Genomic DNA, 21,932 nt, shown 5'->3' with positions numbered 1-21,932 from the left:
TATTTTCCCTTATCTTTTAATTAATCAAAAATCTTAATAATGTCCATTCTATATCCAATTTTTAATTTTTCAGAATATTTGTTCTATTTTTTATTTATAATTTTTATTATTGAAATTTAACTTCAATTTCAATGTTTCATGTTTCAATTAATTGTTGGAAATCTTATTTTGATACAAAATGAATAACATCGTGAACGATATTAAAATGATAAACGATTTTAGTGCCTTCGAGGTATGGGAAAAAAATACATTCAATGTTAGATTTATTTCATATTTTTGTCCATAGTAATATCTCGTACACGTATATTTTTATATAAATGGCACATGTACGTGATAATAAGGGGAATCTTTAATGAAGACAATATCATCTGCATATTTAATGGCACGTAACTCTTAACTTCTTATACATGTAAGTATATACATATGTAAATACTTACTCATACAATCTCGCAATCCATCCAACAGTATTGCTTGTTATATTAAAAACGTTGAGAACGAAGAATAGAATTAATACGTTGATTGATATCTTCTAAATTTATTTTCTTTTTTCTCTTTTCATCTTTTCTTTGTTTTTTGTGTTTTTGTTCTTCGGTATACAGATTTATGCGATTATGACTAACCCTGAAAAAATTCTAACCTCATTCAGTCCTCTATTACGAATTGATTCGCAAAATTTATCATCTTCGAAACAATTTTGGATCAATTCATAGTCATCTATATGCAATGATGTAATTTCACATACAATTATGATAACTCTACAGTTATCACTTTGTTGGTTACATGTGCATGTACATTTATACATACGTACATACAGGTGTGAATCAGATATACGTAACAGGCATATGCACGTATGTTTATGTATACATATATGCACGACGTTACCGATTAATCTTTACATTTATATTATATATTGTTTATACGCTTCTATGATATATATTTATTTATATATATATATATATATTGTATATACATATCACACACGCTCAAACATATATATGCGTATATATACCTATATATATATATGATGTATGTATGTATGGTATGTATGGGTGTGTGTGTGTGTGTGTGTGTGTGTGTGTGTGTGGGTGTGCGTGCGTGTGCGTATCATCAATATGTTACACTATCGATTATGTTTACATCATACAGCTTACAAATCTATGGAATATTCCTTTTTTTTTTTTATATATACACAATGATTTTTTTAGGAAAAGGAAAAAAAAAATTATTTAAAAACTTACCAAAATCACGCATACATATGCGTATACGCGCACGTGTGTCCTATCCGTCACGAAAGCATTACGCAATCTTTCGTAATATAAACATTCACTCACTAATTCCATGTACTTCTGGAGTCAGAGATCGAGCAAAATCACCATCGAGAACGAATAAGAAAATTTAATTAGGAAGAGATATATTTTTGCAATCAAGTTAACAAAATATCAAAGATTTTAAGCTCTTCCTCGTCTATTCTTTTTTAGAATCTTTCGTTCTCGTTCGACGATCTTGAACGGTTAAAGACTCGCGTCAATACAGCCTATTTATTATTGTTTCGAAATAAATAACGTTGATTCGTTTGCTTCCTTTTCATTGATTGCAATTGTAAAATCGATCGTACACTTGTCAAAAATTGAATAAGAGGAGCAAACTGGAACGGGAAATTCGAACAAAATTATTGAATCGACCATAAAGATTAGTGTTTTAGCAAACGTTGGCCACAATTCGTTCGGTTCGTACCATTCTATTTTTTTTTTTTATTATTATTATTATTATTATTATTTCGTATTTGCACGAACTTTCTTTGCACGAACTTTTTATTCCTTTGTAAAATTATACAAAAATAAGTTGTGTTACAGATTTTTGATGGCTACCGCGGTTTTTTCCTTTTTCTTCTTTCATCTTCCACCATCATGTTTAACGCCATCAGCAATCTTTCTTTCTTACAGGAGTCGACGGAATTTTCGATTCGTTTATCATTAATTCCCATCGATTATAGACAAGTTACTATACGTTTAATTGGCAATCGATATTTTTTTTTTTTTTTTTTTTTTTTTATTTCTCTTTACTAACCGAGGAAACTCGTTTCCAAATTTATATTTTATTTCTCATTGATTCCGATACGACGGGGTATCCATAAATTTTATATAGACGTATCCTACAGTTTTTGAATATATTTCTACGAATTTACTGTTATCTATCGTTAAACGATTCCTAACTAGATTTGGATGAAGGAATACAACTCGGTTCGCGCTTCATTATTAAATCTCGTAATTCGATAGCGTATGCGCATTGAAGGACAATGGGCAAACGCGCGCACGACAACACATCGAAATGAATTCCTTCGAACTACAGCCCGATTTTATCGGCTACTTTGGCGATTCTAATACTCTTTCGCGATTACGCAGCTATGTTGCTCGTCCTTGCATGAGAATGTGAAAGGGCAATACATTATTCGAGTCGACGAGCATCGTATGCCGCGTGGAGGCAGTCTTTCAAATGAAACCTATAGATCGATGTAGCGACTCACGCTCTCAGTCGTTCATTTTTTTTGATTTAAAGCGAAAAAACTTGGTGTGGTCGACATATGTACAAAAGATAGCGAATCGGATCACGTTTCAAATATATATAGGTAAATGTATACTCGTGTTCCACGATTGTAAGAAATGGTAGGAAATATTTCAAACGATTGCTATTTTCCAACTAGCACCGACCTATCCTTATTTAACGGTCGAAAAGTTTTGCTGCGGATTTTGATTCGAAGATACCCACGTGGTAAAGACATCTCTGCAATGACTAACCACGCATTCGTTGCTGCAATACTCGTCTTCCCATTCGCTATTCGCAACAGCGGTATTCGGGCATCCATGGCGTATACAAGCGTTCGACGTTGGTCTTTGACCAACCATGCTCGCAGCCTGAGTCACAGAGTTCACCGCTGGTGGAGAACTCGATAAAGTATCACTCTTTGCAGGATTCGTATGCATCAATTGTTGTTGCGATTGTTGCTGTTGTTGTTGGTGGTGTTGTACTTGTTGCGACTGTTGCTGTACTTGTTGCACTTGCTGTTGTGGTATCTATGAAAACGTGCAAATAATTATTTTACTTCTTTACCTTAATACAAATAATGATTGATATCGACGAAATCGGAATAATTGTAATTCGTGAAGCGAAATATCGCTACTAATTCCATTCTAGAGGAGAAGGAAAGAATTGGAAAGAACAATGAAAAGAGAATTGAGTAGAAACAAATTAGAAGGAGATCGATATCGGACGATAAAGATCGAAATAGAAAGGATAAAAAAGGATGGAAAGGAGAGAAAAGAGTAAGAGTAACAAATTAATATCGCTAACCTGCATGTATTGTTGTTGCATGTGCTGTTGTTGTTGCTGTTGCGAAATATGCGTTGGTGCCATCGATGTTGCCATCAAAGTCTTGAAAGAAATAGATGAAATAAATAAAAAATAGGAAAAAAGGGGAAAAATGAATACGAATTTCTTACGACGTATAATGCTAAAATTATTACATATCCCGTATGTCGTTTAAACAACGTAAAAGAAGAGAGACGAAAAAAAAAAAAAAAATAACGATAAATAGATAAAGGAACGAGAATCATTACCTGTTGCGTTTGTTGTTGCTGTGGATTTCCTGGCATCGTTAAATGATGAGGAGACTTTTTTATTTGCATTTGTTGCGTCGATTGCTGATGATGTTGAAGCTGTTGATGCGGGTGAGAATGCGGATGTTGTTGCTGAGGCGAAGAGGGTTGTGGCTGTGGGCTGTAAACTTGATACGAGACACTTCCTGGTGTCCCATTCCCGGTATAATTACCATACGCTGCGTATTGAACTTGTTGTTGCGGCGTTGGCTGTTGTTGCGGTTGTTGTTGTTGTTGTTGATGTTGTTGATTGTCGTTTTCGGCTGCTCCCTTGCTAACTAAAGACGCCCTATACGCCGCAAGAGCCTGCAGATACTCCTTTTTGGCGGCCTCCGTTTTCTTTTTGTACACCTACAAACATTTCTTCCTCGATAAACGAATCTTATGTGAAAAAAAAAAGAAGAGGAAGGAAAAAAAGTGACGATATATCCTTCGAAAGTATGCACCACTCACGTTCTTGTGTTCCGTATCCAGCGCATCCCACATCGAGGCTACGATCTTTGAAACCTCACCAAAGCTCGCATTCGGATTTTGCCCTTTTATCGCAGCTTGGGTATCTCTAAAAAATAGAGCATACGCCGAAACAGGTCTGCAAAATAAATAATAACGTTTTACGAGGGTGAAAGAAAATTAACCGATTCGATAATGAACGGAAAACAACGGTTTAAAACCGTTCGCGTAAAACGTAACGCGTAAAATTTGTTATCATCAACTCGTTTCTCGTTTTACTATTCTTAATTCGATTCGATCGAGTTAAGTTTCAATTACCGATACTGCGTAAACGCGCGGGAGGCGTTAAGAAAGAGTTTAAAAACTCCGGGCTATAAATCGGGAAGAGGAAGAAATAAAAATGTCACTCACTTTTGCGGTTCGTTGGGATCCCTCTTTTTCTTCTTTTTCTGCGATTTTGGTTTTCTTTGATTTTTTGCTCCAACGTCGGTCGGTTCCGGCGAGGGTCGCTTAATCCCGGTAATCTGTACAAACGAATGCGAATCGCGCAAGATTTACTAGTTCTTCATTTCGGTTAGAGATCGGACGCGATCCGATCAATTGCTCGAAGCTCACCATTCCGGAATGTGGCGTGCTATCGTCACTGTCTTCGCTCGTGGTAGTATTGTTATTCGGCTCGGGAACCGTGTTCGATTGTATCGCCGAGGGGCTACCGCCCGTTGGACTTCTATACTGCATTTGTTGCTGCAATTGTTGTTGCTGTTGCTGCTGAGTGTGCATGTACTGTATATGCTGTTGCAACTGAACTTGTTGCTGCTGGTGTTGCTGTTGTTGCTGCTGCTGTTGAAGCAACATTATCTGCTGGTTTCCATGCTGTTGCCGCGGAGAGCTCATACTCACGTACGAACCCTGCGACGTACTATACGTCGAGCTAGGAAAAAATAAACGTCGAAAAACAGGATGAAAAACGAGCGAAAATCTGCCTGAAAGACGAGATTGGCGAATGAAACGATCGATCGATCCTGATTTCATAATCGGACTCCTAATCGGTGGTGGGTTATCAGTCGACAATTAATCGACACAAATCCGCCACAAACGCCATTGTTATCGGTCGGTAAGATACAATCAATATGAGATTCGTTTAAGAACCAACATTAAAAAAAATCTTACCTTACGCTGATCGGTTGTTGCATCGAGTGATCCTGTTGCAGGTAAAGGGATTGTTGATATCCACCGGGATCTAAATTCAATCCGTCGGAAGATTGTTGAACGTTACCGGTTTGCATCATCTGCCAAAAAACATTCGAACGAGGATAATAGTTTCCGTTTCCTCTTTCAAACGTCGTCGTCGTCTCGCGCGGCAAATTTACCTGTGTTTGGTAGCCGTGCATCGGATCGTGTTGAGGCTGAGTCTGTTGTTGCGTTTGATGCTGCTGCTGCTGCTGCTGTTGAGGCTGTTGCTGCTGTTGCTGATGTTGTTGGTGAGAATGGGAATGGATAGCCGGTATATCGAAATCCTCGTCACCGAAACTAGGGGTGTGAAACGTCTGCGAAGAAAGGGAACGAGTTTCGTATGGAATTTCGTACTGCAAACTCTCTTTGAAGAGGACGGTCCAAACCGTCTTTTGGAAAAAGTATGCAAGTATGGAAACACGTTCGCCGACGTGTGAATACACACAGACGAGCGAAAATATAGAGCATAAAAAGCAAAAGCATTCGCTCGAACTCGTTCAGCGCGAACGATCGTCAACCAAAACAATCGTTTCTTTTTTTTTTTTTTTAAGACGAGCCATTCGCTCTCGAAATTCTGTCATCAATTTCGTCAAATTTGAAGCATTCGATCATTCACGCTCTCGATCGTTTCTCGATCAATACGTTGTACGAGAGAGAGAGAGAGAGATCATCACGGAGAATCGTTTGAAATCCTTTTAGCGATTTATCAACGTTCCGAGGCGGGGAACGCGAGGGAAGGAAAATACATTTGCCGTGTGGAGCGTGTCGGGCCATGGGGAATAAAAGTTTTTAAATTGGATTTAATAGCATCAGGAATTTTCCTTTGAAGGAACGTACTTGCCTATTGATCGAGTATACCTCTGCCCCTCTACCCCCTTACTGTGCCCATCGCGCGTTACCCCTTACCTCGCGATGTTTCTCTTACTCTATCGTTTCGCTCTCTCTCTCTCTCTCTCTCTCTCTCCCTTTTCACCGCGCTTCGTCCCGTAACGTCCCATAACCGTCCCGTCGGTGCTCGCGTCCTATTTCAACTACTCCTACACCTCCTACTCCTCCTCTCGCGCACCTCCTTCTCCTCCACCTCTGCCCCCCTTTCCATCTCCGAATCGACTACGCGCTCGTCTATCCATCTTCTTCCTTCACCGCACAGCTTCCAAACTTTTCTTTCTCTCCGCGCACTCACTCCCCTCCCGCGCTCCCGCGCCGCGCGCTCCCCCTCCCTCCACCCACCCGTCCCTCTCTGCCTACTCGGCGGCCGAGGAGTAAGATAGTCGTATCTTTCCTACACCCGGCCTCGCTCACCCCCCCGCGCCCAGCCAACCCGTTCACGCTCGCGCTTTCGCCCGGTGCGCCCGTGTCCCGTACCCGACCGTCTCCGCCCCTGCCCTCCCCCATATCCGAACCGATAACCGAACCTTCTTCCTTCCTACGAATTAACCATTTTCACAAATACATATATGTGTGTGTGTGTGTGTATATTCGGGGGAACTTACTTGATCGGCCATGGTGTAGCTATTCTGATGATACTGCGTCGAATGATGATGCTGCGGAATGTTCAACGAAAAATCCAAACTCTCGTTTCTCTGAAACAAATGAAAAAAAAAAAAAAAGAATTATGCGTATATAAATATATATATATATATATGTGCGTGTGTGTGTATTTTTCCATTGAATGTTCATTCGCCGCCCATTCTTTCCTTCTTCCAAAAATATTGTCCTTTCCAAAAAGGGACGCGCAATTTGTCGATCGACCGATTTGCCTTTCCGCGACGGGACAAGCGCTTCCTTCCTTCCTTCCTTCCTTCCACCCTTTTTACTACGGTCAATGGCCTCGAGAAGCGTGAGGAGTTCGTCGATTCTGCGTTTCGTTCGATGTTTTGCACGGTGGAAGGAATCCGCGCTTCCGCGTTCCCGAACGAGAATCGGTCCTAATCTCGTCTTTGGGACGCTCGTGATAGGATCAATCGGATCGCGTTTCACGTATCGAATTCGTTTTAAAAAACAACCTCCTTGTATATCCGCGAATTCCAATGTTCTGGTATTTTTTTTTCCAATTTACAACTTAAAGAGAATCTCCTTCGTTTCTTACTCTCAAACCTGTTGTTTCGACGATGTGACGAAGTTAGCAAGGATAAATTCTTCCTCGAACGTATCTTTTTCAATTTTTACGACCAAACGCGCTCGAAACGCGTTTTACGATTTTTCGATTTTCGAAAATTTGTCCATTCGATTCGAAATCGATCGAATCGTAAAATTGAACGGGACGAGACAACAACGATATTTAAATAAGATCTTTCAGTGAAAAAAAAAAAAAAATCGAACGATAACGTTAATGATGTAAATAAGAAGAAGGGAGAATAACCGAAAAATTGATGGAGAGAAAAAGAGAAGAAGGTAGGGTGCACGATACGTTATACTTTTCCCAATAGAAGCAACAGCAGGCAGGCAGGCAGGCAGGCAAGCAGGCAGACAAGCAGGCAGGCAGGTAAGCAGACAAGCAAGAAAGCGAGCAGGTAGGTAGGTAGGTAGGTAAGCAGGCAGACAAGCAGGTAGATAGGTATATAGGTAGGTAGGTTGGATAGTCGATCGGTAGATAGACGAGATGTGTAAGAAAGATCAACGAGAAAATCCAAATCGGATAATCGAAACGAGTAGTGAGTTCGTGCGAAGAATATTTCGTTAGTCAACCTCATCAATTTTGACAATGGATATTTGGGATTTGACCGATAATCGACACGTTCTTGTTTGCTTGTTTGTTTCTCGCATTATTATTTACAACTACGCTCTTGGTTAACGAACGAAAAGAGAACGAGAAATATCATAAATCATTCATCGTGTATCTTGACATCGATGTTCGAATAACTTTTTCGACGATTGTATTTGTCATTTTGACAGTGTTCGAAATATTACTTAAATAGCAATAGGTGGTGACCGAGTGTGAAGAGTGGTTAAAATGAGAAAAGCATCATATTTGAAGTGAGTAAGAAACAAGAGAGGAACGAGGCAAAAAAAGTTAGAGACTCGATAGACGGTATACCAAAGAAGTATACTCTTACTCGGCGTATAATAACCGATGTTAAACCTGTTTCTCGTCCCAATCCCTTTCCCCCCCCCCCCTCCCTCTCACCCGCTACGCTCCCACCTCAATATATTCAACATCATCACCATTCGTAATCCGTAACTCGTAATCTTTTCCTCGTCCTTTTTCCCCCAATTTTTCCCCCAAAATATATACTACTACATTATATTTTCTTCCGAAAAATAATCTCGTCGAACTGTAGTGTCCCCACTACTTCGTCGAAACGAATTTTTAAATATCGTTTCGATTTCTAATCTAAAAGAACGGTGCGAAAAAACGTAAACGAATTTATAATATAATATATTCTTAATACGGTATTCGATATTCGATTCCCGATAGTAGGACACGACGTATCCTAATTTACGCGATAAACGAATACAAAACGATCATCGATCGATTCAATTTGAGAAACAACTTGAGAATCCAACGATCGAAAAGTATTTACGAATATTAGAATCGGCGTCGTTCGTAAAGTTGAATCTTCCACCGAGAGATGGCGGCTCAAGATTAACTCGAATATATTTCGAAAGCAAACACCAACATTTCGGATAGAACAACGAATCTTAATTTCGAAGCAAATTGGAAATTTAATCACGATCACAGTTATTTTATCGAGAGAATTCTCGATAAAAGGGTAACGGTGACGATTGATTGATATCGGTTAAAAGAAGAATCCCAAGATCGATGACTTACCGATGAGACGAACCGACGACTCGTCGGGATGGGATCCAGGTTATCGAATGCACGTGTAACGTGCAGCGTGCCGCGATACCGTTAGCGTACCACGATGAATCCTTCTCTTTTAAAACGCAGCTTCTTTCTGTAAAAATGATTCGATTCGAAAGAAAACAAGTCGAAAGGAAACGTTACATACGTTCGATAAGATCGAAACGAAACGAACGAAACGATTCGATTCGACGACTTTTTGTCATTCGACCGTCTATGCACACGTCGACACTAATCAAGCAACACGTTTTCACATCACCACGCGTTCTCGTTACGTTACATCGACATGGGTAAACACGTAACACAATGGCTTTATCGAAACGACACAACGAACACGAAATCAAAATACAAATCGCTATGCACATACACAACGTATTCGACTCGTGGCGTAACTCGTGACAGCGTGGCAAAACGACGCGCGCTCCTCGCGGCGGCCGGCGCGGGAATGATTGAAGGGAGGTTCAGTTTGGTGGCACGCTTCGATAGTGGGGATAGATCTCTCGACAGGGGAGTAGACTCGTGCGCCCCCTGTCTAACGTATATCGGTAAAGGATACAATGTGTGCAACCAAACGATACGATACGATACGATACGATACGATACGATACGACGCGAAACAACGTACATTGCAAACACTACCACTCTCATTTATGAAAAATTGTATACAAATATATACGATCAGTTACCACAGTTAAACAAATGGACAATCGTTATTCACGACACAAAGAGAGATAATTAAAAGAAATGGAACGAGGAATGAATTTAACCGATTGAATGTACAAATTACGAATGAACAAATTATGATTTATATTTTTCTGAATCTGAAAGATTCGTTTCGACCGTACTTTTTTTCCATTCGATTTTTTTCCCCCCAATATATTTATGAGAAAATAAATTTTCGCATTACATCGTTCGTACGAAATATAAGTCATCGTATTCATCGATTACATATATATATATATATACGTACACACATATAAGTTGAAACTCGATCTAATTCTCGACGACGAGAGGGAATCGGAATCTTTCGATATCCCGTGATCGAAATATCCGAGATGTTTCGATTACGCGCTCTTCCCAAGAAAATCCCCAAGCGGTAATGTTAAATACCGTTTTTTTCGATACGACGCGTTCGTCACACGATACCCGTCGATAATAATAGTTTACTCTTGAATCACGTCGAATCACGCGAATAATATTCGTAGTCGGTGGTTCGTGGCCCAGTTAACAAGCTGCGATCATCTACATCGTGGAAGAAAGGGGTCGGTTTGAAACGCGGAGAGGGGCCACAAGATAGGAGTGGGGTTCCTGTTTAGAGGCGGGAGCGGAGGGACGTGGTGTACAGGATTGAAAGAGGCCGGGTGGCGCAACGAACAGAGGAAAGAGGACTCGCTACGTATGACGCGCGCGCGGTCAAACGATGACGAAAGGAATTGTTCGCAACATTGGCACGAACGAAAAAAAAAAATCACTTTCTTATCTTTCTTTTTTTAAATGAAAAAAAAAAAAAAAAAAAAAAAAAAAGAAAAACGATACGACGACACGAAACAAAGTAATCCTTATATTATAATCGATATTTCAGATTTATTTATCGGCGATTAGAATTTACGATTTATACTTACGAGCGTTTTCTCTTTACGAACGAATGTTTTTTTTTTTTTTTTTAAACATAGAATTTTCGTTCGAGTTTCCGTTCGATACGCTCGATTTTAAAACTCGTGATTTATCGTGGGCAGGCAAGAAAGCGAAATGATCGGGAAATCGATTTGTTAAAAATTATTATACCCTCCCTCCCCCCGCCCCCTCCCTATTGTAAAATAAGCACGCACAATTATATAAGTAATTAAATTGGTATTAGACGATGACGCACTGAACGCGTGTTAAACACGCCGTTATCTACGCCGATACTTGGTCTACTCGAATATTCCAAGAAAGTAGGACACGACTGTGATGGCAACCGAGTGTGTGCCGCGTGGCCCGAGGAAACAGGGGTTACGTCGCAGTTTATAAAGAGTCATTACATTCCCGTGAAAGGTGGCTTTAATTTCAGTGGCATTCCAATCGCATTAACGTACTATATTCCTGTGCATATCCTGTGCATATTCAGTCGCGAGAAGCGACAATCTCTATTCGAAATGTTTACTCGAACCGAGTTGTTACACGATATCGAACACGATCCACGATTTTCAACGTAAATTTCTCGACCCGTCTGTTCTGGAAAAATATTTATAATCAATTATCTATCCAAATCCATATTTACGTATACTCGAAAATATTCGCTCATCTTTACATTCACTCTTTATTATTTAAAATATACAAGGTGAATCTTTCACGAGTATTCGCGTGAAAAAACGAAGAAAAAAAAAAAAAGAAAAGAAAGCGATAAGATGTGATAATTTCGAATCGTGTCGTGAAAAAGAGAATCGAGATCTCTTCGGTTAAGAGGAATCGGACGAAGGATTTGATCGTGGAGCGGCCAGCCCAATCGATATTCTCTCACGGGACAGTCTCTGCCCCGCTACTTTGCTTCAAAAAGCGACGAAAACAGTGACAGTATGAGAGAGAGAGAGAGAGAGAGAAGTGAACATATCGAGCGTCGATCAAATTTAACCGATAACCAACCACGAAAATGAAACGCGAAATTTTACGTTTTTATTATCGCATCATTTTCTTGGGAAAAAAAAGTCATCGTGTTTTTCAACGGTTTCTCGGAGGAAACGTTGATTTTATAAATTCCTTCGAGGCAAGCGTTTGCACAAGCGATAATCGCCCGAGGCCCATCGCGATTTTCTCTTTTCTTCTTTTTTTTCCTTTTTATTTCTTTTCATTTCTTTCTCCCGTATGTTTGCACTTTCTCGTTTCGTTGCCTATCACCTTCGTCGCCCCTCCGACGAACGGGCATCTATCAACCCTTGTTGACGTTCTTACGCCACAAGGCGTAAGAAAGAAGTGAATCGCGCAACTCGGCTCAAATTGCGTTTTCGTCCTTATCCCGTGTGTACATCGATTCGTATTATCGTCGACGACGGTCTCTTAAACCGGTTTTACTTATTACGCGAGCGTCCGCTTATCTCGCGTAGATCTTTTATTACCAGTCACGCTAAGCGAACGTTTCTCTATTCTCGCGTTCCTACGTTCCACTTTTTCTCCTTTTTCTATTTTTCTCCCCTCCCTCCACCCCACCACCACGATCTCTATTCCATCTGACGGCCGAACTGAGAAGGACTGTTTTTCCGTTTGATATTCCACTCGGACACCGGAGACGGTTTGATCGATCGATCGAAAGTAGAAAAGAAAGGGAAAACGAGAGGTGGGGAGAGGGAGAGGGAGAGGGAGAGAGAGAGAGAGAGAGAGAGAGAAAGGCGAGGACATGGAAGATCGTGCACGTGACCTTTTGACCGCAGGAAATTCTTCGGATAAACGGGCTTTTCAGCCCGTACAGCCAAGAAGGGAGCAACAAGTGTGAATCTTGTCTACCCTCTGGATCTGATCGTTCTTAGCTTCTCTCTCTCTCTCTCTCTCTCTCTCCCCCCTCTCTACCTTTCCTTTTTTTCTTTCTCTCTCTCTCCTACTTTTTTTTCCCCCTTTATCCTTTCCTCCGTTCATTCATCTAAATTTTATCTATACGATCACGCTTTTATTCTTTCTCTCGTCGAGTATTCTTTGAAGTATTCGAATTCGAGTTCGAGACGCGTGTTACGAGCGTGTTACGAGCACGAGACGATAGAACACGGACGGATGAGAGTAGCGTAAAAAAAAAAAAAGAAATTTGTTGCTGAAATTCGGGGAGATCGAGAATACAACGATTCGCTTGGACGGAATAAGGAGTTCGCAAACGATACGATACGATACGATACGATACGATACGATAGGCGGTCTGAAATGCTTATTCACCGCTACGGAATGAATAATGGACTGGTGGCAAAATACTGGTGGAGACATAAATATTGTATCTGGAACGCTATATATTACCTGTATCGAATACATTATCTAGATCGTTCTCCGTTCCCCTGTTCTGCCTCAGAGTTTCTATCTCAGATCGGGATCGTTGCTATGGGAATGCGTGTGATACACGGACTCCGTGTATCATATCCGATCTTCTCTCTTCGATTCTTCCCGATTCTTCGGCGGCGTTCTTTCGTTTCGATCACAACGCGATACACAACGGATTTTAATCCATCTCGTATCGCCATGCCAGTATGCGTGATCGTTTCGCATCGTCCGCCGATTTCGTTTCTTTCGATCGGAACGAGCGAAAGAGAGAAGAAACGGGGGGGGAGAGGGAGGGAGGAGGAGGAGGAGGAACAGCGGAGGAGCGGAGAAATCCTGGAGGAGGAGGAGGAGGAACAGCGGAGGAACGGAGAAATCCTGGAGGAGGAGGAGGAGGAGGAGGTCGGTCGATGCGCGAGGAAACGCAATCATTTGCAATCCCGCGTAGAACCGCTTTCAAACTCTACGAAGGAATTTATTAAAGTTTGACTAAGTCGCTTTGCAAAGTTTCATCGAGGTGCACCGTCGAGGTACACCCAAGAGGTGTACCTTAAGATAGGAAAAGAGGAGAAGAGGAGATCGGCCAACCCAGTGGAGCGCCACGACGACGACGACGACGACGACGACGACGACGAGGACGACGACGAGGATGACGACGAGAACGACGACGATGGAACGGAGGGGAATCCTCTCGAAGAAGCGGGACGAATTGCCGAAAGAGAGGAAGGCGGAGGTTCGAGAGGAGGCGGGAGGAGCGGTTGAAATGAACGGTGGTGGTGGAGGTAGCGGTAGTGGAGGTAGCGAGGGCGGTAGAAGGTGGTGGAGGTGGCGAAGAAGGTGGAGGAGAGGAGGCACAGCGCGAAACGGCGACGGCGACGGGACGCGAAGGAAGGAGGTGCAGCGGCGGTGGGAAGGGGCTGAGGAGGGGGCAGGGGACGAGAGGCGATGGGTAGTTGTCTTACGCGGGAACGGAGGGGAGGTAGAGGAAGGGGCAAAGTTACTTTCCCGGAGAAATAAAAGTTAATGGAGTTCTCCCTACCTACCTACCTACCTACCTACCTCCCTCCCTCCCGCCCTCCCTCTCCCTCCCTCCCTCCACGTCTCTCCGCCGCCTTTTTCCTCTTCTCTTCCATCTCCTTGCCGGCGTACAACTTTCACGAAAGTTATTATATCTTAATTTACTATTGAACATTATCTGAAATTTCTCCAGCGTTTCCGTTTTAATGCGTTCGAGAACACCAACGCGGGGAATACTACGCGTAGCTTATATAACTTTGCTGCACAGGAGAAGATATTAACGTCGTCCAACGTCGTCGTTTGTTTTCCTCCTTGTTCCTGGTGAATGGTAGAGAGAGAGAGAGAGAGAGAGAGAGAACGAAATACGTTCGTACTTTTTTTTTTTTTTTTTTTTAAAAATTCGGATCGGTATAATACCCGATCTCCGGTATATAGTAAGAATATAAACGATTGTCAAACGCGCGTTAATGCGAATCCTACTCCTTCGCTTCTTACTTTGTATCCTCGTTTTATCAGACGTATGGCCCGCGTCAACGACCTTGCGTTGTATCCAAATACAACGGTCGGTCGCACTCTCGATATCTCGTTTACTCGATGAAAACGAAAGAATCGACTCGTTTTTTACGTTCGACACGGGGGCAACCTGCTTTCTCACGTAATATCAATGTCTCTCTCTCTCTCTCTCTCCCACTCTTCCCCCTCTCCTCGCCGTTTTCCATCTCTTTTTCTCTCGCATTTTCGTTACCGTTCCCATTCCTATTCCCCGTCATTTCTATTTCCGTCCTCTCTCCCTTCCTTTCGTTTCCAACGTTTCGTCTTCCAGGCCGCCCTTTCCTGTCCCCTGATTTACGGCCATAAGTTGTAATATTTGCGCCACTATTGTATGGTAATACGCGCGGCAAAAAATATGTTAATGGTTGCCATAAAGAAGATATACAGCATACGTACGTATCCCATTTCGCGGCATGCATTCGCGGATGGACGTGGAAACTACTACTACTACTACTACCACTACTACTACTACTACTACTATATATACTACTCCCGCGACTTTTCGTCCTCTTTCATTTTCCTCCTTCAAATGGAATCTCCCCCCTCCCCCCCTCTCTCATTCGCGGTCTCTTTTCAACATCGAGCAACGTCTTTCTACACTCGACGACGACACGAATATTAGTATTATTATTATTATTATTCTTAGAATAAAATACGTCAATTTCTTTCTTTAAGAGCAAAAGGTTTCGTAATCCATTTTTGCCCGTTACAACCGTTCCGCGTTCCTCCATAAACTCGAACAATTCCAATAGTCGTTAATCTGTCGGAAACTTTTGGAAAACTTGACGTTATTGCAAGTACAGGGGCGAGTGGTGAGTGGTCCATGCAAGTGGGATAAGGCGAAGGGGAAACGGGTAGAGGCGGAAAGATTGGGGTAAGATGAGACGACGAGTCGAGATGAGGAGATGAAACAAGATAAGATCAAATGAGAGAGAGAGAGAGAGAGAGAGAAGATGGTCGAGTAGGCGAAGAAGAAGAAGAAGAAGAAGAAGAAGAAGAATCGTATTTGATGGGAAGTGGAAAGGAAGAAGAAGAAGAAGTTCGCAGGGCAGATTCTACGCAGAGATGAGGCTGCCGGAGGAAGGAGGAGGAGGTGGGGGGAGAGGAATGGAGGGGGAGGGGGAGGGGGGTGGGAACCGGTGTGCCGAGGTAAGTTAAATAAACTTGTTTAGTTTCGAGGAAACTTCTGCCTGGCCATTGTATTCGACTGCCTCGCTCCCGAGTTTGCTCCCGAAACTTTCGAATACGAACGAACTCGCTTCTCCGTTACGCTTTATTCGCTTGCTTTACCAACTCGCTACCTACTCGCTTAGTTACTCTTTCCCTCCCTCCATCCTTTCTCCATCTCTCTATCCCGTCTAATTCCGCGTTGCTCCGTTTCTTCCTTTTTTCCTTTTTTTTCTTTTTTTTTTTTTTTTTTTTTCCCCTCTTTTCATCAACAATCCCTTCGATCCTCACGGAGGAGGATTATTCCCTCAAATATATAGAATTTCGCATCCGCGAAAATACATCGATTCGACGTTCCGAAGAAACCGAATAATTATCAATACCGTCCGAGATGAAAGCCTTCTTCCCTTCTTCTCGCTCCCCCCTTTTCGCGAAGAGATTACGGGTTCATGGGTGGGGGGGGGGAAGGGAAGGGAAGGGAAGGGAAGAGAAAAGAAAAGGAAAAAAGAAAAAAAAAGAAGAAAAAAAAAAAGGAATCCGATCGGAAAGAAAATCGGGCAAAGTGCCCCGTTGCCAGTGTAGCGAGCAGGCCGAATGGCTTATTGATTTAACGAGAGAGAGAAAGAGGCGAAAGAGAAACAGGAGGAAAGCGAGCGCGGTAGGCGCGGGGGAGAGGGGTGGGGTGGGGGAGGGGGAGCGCGGGAGGAGGAGAGGCGAGGGGGGTGGGGGGGAGGGGGGAGAGAGAGAACACGGGGCGGTGGGCGAGGGAGTCGCGAGCGGCGGCAGTCTGGGGGTAGAGGTTTGTGGGTGGCTAGGCTGAGACCTAGAGAGGGAGAGGGGTATGGGTAGAGGAGATGGGTAACGCGGAATAGGCTAGGCGAAGGTGGGGGGAGGAGGAAGACTCGCGGGTTCGCTGGCTCGCGAGCTCGGGAACGGGAAAAAAGAGTAGGGTGAGGAGGGGGGGGGGAAGGGTGTAGCAGGGAAGGTGGTATGCGATAAGGTAAGACGAAGGTGGGTCGAAGGCCTAAAGGGACGGCGAAGGATATCGCGAGAATGGGGGAAAAAATCCACGCCACTCGATGAAAAATAGCAATGACAATATTTTTCTCATTTCTTGTCGTAATATATTTCGATCGAACGTGCTCATACGTGCGTATATACGTATTTCACCTCTGCTCGTCAAAACGTTTGCAAACGTATCTTCCTTTTCTTCTCCCGTATGTATATATAAACACGTACGTATGTATAATACTCGCGTAAATACGGAGAGGATGATAAAGATACGAAGAGAGAATAATTAAGAGATTCGAAGGATTAAATTGGCGCATTGATCGTTAGACAGGGATCGGCCTATCGGAATATCGTAACGGGAAATAACGTTTGGTCGAACGAGGTGTTCGAATGGTCATTGGCCGATCAACAAGTGGCTCATGATTTTGTCAGTGGCTCTGCGACCGTAGTGGCCCGTTGGCCAGCCTGTTGTCCGACTGTCTGCGTCCGGTTACCCGATGCGGTCTACCGCTAAAACACTCGCGGCATTCTCCGACCCGGCTATCTTCGTCTTCCATTGTATACAAGCCAGCCCAGTATTTAACCGTTAATCTCGATCGATCGAAATTTTCTTCTTCTTCGTTTCCATTCCTCGTTTCGCGCGCACGCGAAATCCTCCTTTTTGTAACACGTGTTTATCCGTGATCGAATTTAACGAGGAAAGACGGTAGAATACCCCTTCGGTAGTATTTTTAGGCGTATCTCGCTCTTGTCCCTAGATCGACGTAACGTGTTATATCGAGGTTATGGCGTTACAGCGGTTACGGTTAGCGTACCGTGGACGTTATCGCGTGCAAGTGTGTGGCACACTTTCTCCGCGAATTCTCGTCTACGAGTATGAAAGAGAAAGCAAGTTTAGTAAGTAAAGTGTGCGGTTAGTTACTTTTCCATCCAATCGTGCTCGATTTAGATCCGAATTTAGTTTATCGTTGCGCGCGAAAATTCGAAAAGATCTCTCTTTTTTTATCGCTCGAAAAATATGCAAATCGATCTCGAGACGAGATCGATTAGATTTCGAGTTTCGAGAAAGGGAAGGAAGAAGAGAGAAAGAGAGAGAGAGCGAGCGATCCTTCGTTTCGTTTCCATCGAGCAAGAAACCCTTGATCAAACGTTGTGTTGCGATAAGTATGGAAATTCGATTAGCAACGTTCGTTAGAACGAATTTACTTTGCGCGCTCGCGGTCAGCGGGATTTCAATTTTTGCTACAACCTCCCCCCTCCCCCGATACGTGTACGTAAATGTGGTGGAAATGCACCACCACCACTACGTACTCTCTCTCTCTCTCTCTCTCTCTCTCTCTCTCTCTCTCTGGCTCAAGGGTACACAGACCTACACGCTTTTTTATGCCGTTCCAATCTACGTTTATTCATTCTTTTATGGATACCAACTCCCTCCAGTAGTATAGGTTTGCCTTTCATTTTGTTTCAACCACCAAGAGGACCAAATGAAAAGCTGAAACGGTCAAAGAAGGTATATATATATAGATATATATATATATATACCCGGAATACGGAAATAAAGGTAGCGCGATATCCAAGCTACGAATCTATATCCCGATGTTCCTCTCTGTGCTTTTATCTTAGACGATAAGAAGATTCGATCGAAGAAAATTTCGAGTAGCGAAAACGTGTTAATCGGTCGATTGGCGAGAAACGATACTTTTTAACTTTGATCCACCGAACAACAATTCTAATATTCCTTCCTCGAAAATATTTCGGTGATAAGCCAAAGATAATTAATATTCGCGAGAATTGCGGGAAATTAAATGCGTGATTAATCGAAGGGGGGAGGGGAGGGAAGAAACTAAGCAATAAACGAAATATAGCAATATATCGATGTCGAGTGCAAGAGCGATCGAGACAAAGAGACGAAAGCGGAAAAAAAAAACGGATGAGACGAGATAGAGTAGAAGAGTGCATGCTTGATACACAGTTCGTGCGGAATAAATTGTCTCTCGTGTGGCAGAGAGATATGTGCGCCCCGTTGAGAGGGAGAAAGAAAAAACTAACCTTGTAAGAAAATTGGTCGAACATTCTGCAAACGTCGATATCGTTGCCGAGTATCGTGTAACCAGCATCCATGCTGTCTCGACGTTTCTTCTCGCTGCCTGGAACGAGGCTTCGATGAGTGAAAAATCTTTCCCCTTTCGAACGAATGTACGAAATAAAATATTCGTGTAGGACCGATACCAAACAAACTGATCGCAATTGCACCGACTATGCCGTCGCTCATCGTCCCGCGGCTTCTGCCGTGGTGGTCACCTCCTCGCCCCCGGCCACCTTGCGCCTCTCCTCCTCCTCTTCTTCTTCTTCTTCTTCTTCTTCTTCTTCTTCTTCTTCTTCTTCTCAACGTTACGCTTCTCCTTCTTTCTTTCTTTCACATCGACCACACCACGATCCTTCTCTTTCTTCTCGTCCACGAGATTTTATACTCGGATATTTTATACTCGGATCGTAAATCGAATCGATAATACGATCGATCGATCAAATCCACGACTCTACGTATATATATATATATATATATATATATAGTACGTAGAGAGATAGAGCGCGTTCAATTCCAATTTTCAATTAAAGAAAAGAGCAACATTTTCGATTTTGGATAAGGATAAAAATCACCGTAATATCCTTCTCCAACTAATGTGAACACAACTAACTCCTCGAATCTTTCTTCCTTCTTTTTTTTCAAATTCTTAATCATCAGTTCTTTCTCCTCCTTTCTTCTTTCACAATGTTTTCGACGTTATCGTGCTTACACATTACGGCCGATGATACACACGCGTGAAGAAAAGAATCATATACGAATTTATCCCCGATTCGATTAAATTTACGCGGCTTTTTCGTTTCCCCGCGTTTTATATCACACATTATTTCACCGCTTCGATCCGCTTTTCGAGGTTCCCATCGAATCGAGGCTGAATCGAAAATCCCGAGATTTGGAACCGGCTGCCGGCTGCGAGGCCGGAGCACGTGGATCAACTAGCAACGTGTTTATCCTTTATGAGTGTCGCTCCGCTCTCGAATCTGTTTCCTTTTAACCATCTGACACCGACCGCGACCACCGACTGCGCACCGGTACAGCAACGTCGATGCTGAGAGCGAAAGCAAGCAGGACGATCGTAATGTTGGCGGTGGTGCCACCGCCGCCGTCACCACCGCCACCGTCGCCGCCGCCGCCACCTCCACCGCCGCCACCACCACCACCACCACCATCGTTGCCAATGTTGAACATACTGTCAATGGTGGTGGTAAAGGTAGATGTAATATCGCCGTGGTAGGGGGATGGAGATAAAACGATAGCAACGGTGATCCTTTTCTCTCTATCGTTCTCTCATCCGTTTGTTCATCCATTTATATAATGGATAATTTTTTACGAGAAATCTTTCGAAAAATGCTTTACATCTCATCGTACGTCATCCAAGAAATATGTACGTGTGCGGACGGAGAGAAGGTTTTTTCCAAGAAGATTTTTCCTTCTTGTTCGAAAAAAAAAAAAAATAGATGGATCATTCGATCGAATCGATCAAGCGTCTTCCAAATTCCAAATTTCCGTGTTCATACGTATCATATATAATAATCGAAGCGAAACGAAGAATAACGTAATTATAATAATCGATGATCGATATTACGAGAAATCGAGGGGAAAAAGAAGTGGGGGGAGGAGTGGGGGGGGGAGGGAAATTAGAGATCACGATTTTGACAGGAACGGTCACGTGGTTCGCACGTGGGTTTCATTCATGAAAGTCGCCCGTAGGTCTCGGAGATGGCGTCAGCTGTGGTAACGGTAGTGGTAAGTAGCGGTCGGTGGTGGTAGGTAGTGGAGGAAGGTAGTGGTAGGTAATGGCAAGCGATGGCAGATAGTGGTAGTGATTTCGGAATGGTGATGACCGAGTTGGTATACGTACGTGTGGTACGTAGTTTGCGGCAGCAACATCGGTATAGTCGGTGCGAATCTATCCACCTCCATGCTTCTTCTTTCACGGATGTTGTTGTTACACGTATCCCCGTAACGATCCATCGAGAAACGCGTCGTTTATTTTCCTTCGTAATCGTATACAAATTTAAATATGTATACATTAAATACTCCAACAAATGTATCTCTATCTCCTCTCTTTCATTTTTTCAACATTCGAAATTTCCCCCGAAGTCGAGACTATCACATCCTTACCCTTTGCTCCCCGGGCTATCCTTTTGCGAGCCGCTTTCGTTCCAGCATAACGAGCGTAACATCGTGCCACGAATACCTTCCTCCTCCTTGTATACATATAATCGAAACCTGAATCTCTATCGTTTCCCTTTTCTCTCTACACATCCTTGCAATCGTATGCTCACCTCTTCGTCCGATCGATCATCTTTCGTAAAAGAAAAGAGAGAGAGAGAGAGAGAGAGAGAGAGAGAGGAGATTACACGGCAATAATAATAATAATAATAATAATAATATAACGCGAAAGTTTTTAAAAACCGTACAACCGGTCTTTTCCCCGTTTCGGCCTATCGACTCGTTTCCTACGTGTAGTATATATACGTAAATACATACCATGCATATTTTCTCGTTTCATTTTCTTGAAAAACGATTTGTTTTAGATCCCCCTACCCTCCCGCCCCACCCTCCTCCTCCTCCACTCCGCCCCCCCGCCCCTCGCCCGTCGCCGCGCGCTCGAGCCGCCCAGGCCTCCTCTGCCCTGCCTCCGCCGCTCCTCCACCGGATGAATCGAGATATAGATGCGCATGCCGCGCGACGCGTATACTTTTCTGTATGTCCGCCAAAGCATCGTACATACGTTTAGATTTCCGAGTCTCGTCGAGCGCGCGCATATCCCTCGGGAATCAATATCCGCGTGTTTCTCCGCTTCCTCACCCTTCTTTCCCTTCTTCCACCATCTCATACTCGTCCTTCTCCGTGCCTCTTGCCTCTTGCCTCGCGCATCGCACCTCGCGACTCGCGCCTCCGCGCTCCGCCACTCGACAACTTATCAACTCGCTCGCCCACTACTGCCTCCTCCCCCCTCTCGCTC

At 43.1% G+C, this 21,932-nt stretch overlaps 1 protein-coding gene across 6 annotated transcripts; it reads right to left on the bottom strand.

The window, feature by feature from the left end:
• Positions 1-519: 519 nt before the first annotated feature.
• On the bottom strand, positions 520-20,012 carry LOC100869383 (TOX high mobility group box family member 4). 6 transcript variants are annotated; one of them, XM_086905269.1, is made up of 12 exons: positions 19,108-20,012; positions 18,928-19,025; positions 9,109-9,235; positions 6,830-6,919; positions 5,474-5,650; positions 5,274-5,392; positions 4,719-5,034; positions 4,515-4,627; positions 4,107-4,242; positions 3,615-4,004; positions 3,349-3,429; positions 520-3,071 (listed from the first exon to the last, which is right to left on the bottom strand). In XM_086905269.1, the coding sequence occupies exons 4-12, from the start codon at positions 6,839-6,841 to the stop codon at positions 2,715-2,717; spliced, it is 1,701 nt and encodes a 566-aa protein (XP_086761395.1). In that variant the 5' UTR covers positions 6,842-6,919; positions 9,109-9,235; positions 18,928-19,025; positions 19,108-20,012; the 3' UTR covers positions 520-2,714. The 6 variants fall into 6 exon arrangements, with proteins under 6 accessions (XP_086761395.1, XP_086761393.1, XP_086761394.1 ...); XM_086905267.1 differs by lacking the exon at positions 9,109-9,235; XM_086905268.1 differs by lacking the exon at positions 9,109-9,235 and having other exon boundaries at positions 18,928-19,021; positions 19,108-19,126.
• Between the last annotated feature and the right edge of the window lie 1,920 nt (positions 20,013-21,932).

The sequence above is a fragment of the Apis florea genome, unplaced genomic scaffold, assembly GCF_048593485.1.
Source record: "Apis florea isolate Af1SG1 unplaced genomic scaffold, ASM4859348v1 contig_2411_pilon, whole genome shotgun sequence".
In the NCBI taxonomy this organism is placed as follows: domain Eukaryota; kingdom Metazoa; phylum Arthropoda; class Insecta; order Hymenoptera; family Apidae; genus Apis; species Apis florea.
The sequence above is the reverse complement of the archived record's forward strand: the minus strand, read 5'-3'. Positions and strand labels throughout refer to the sequence as shown.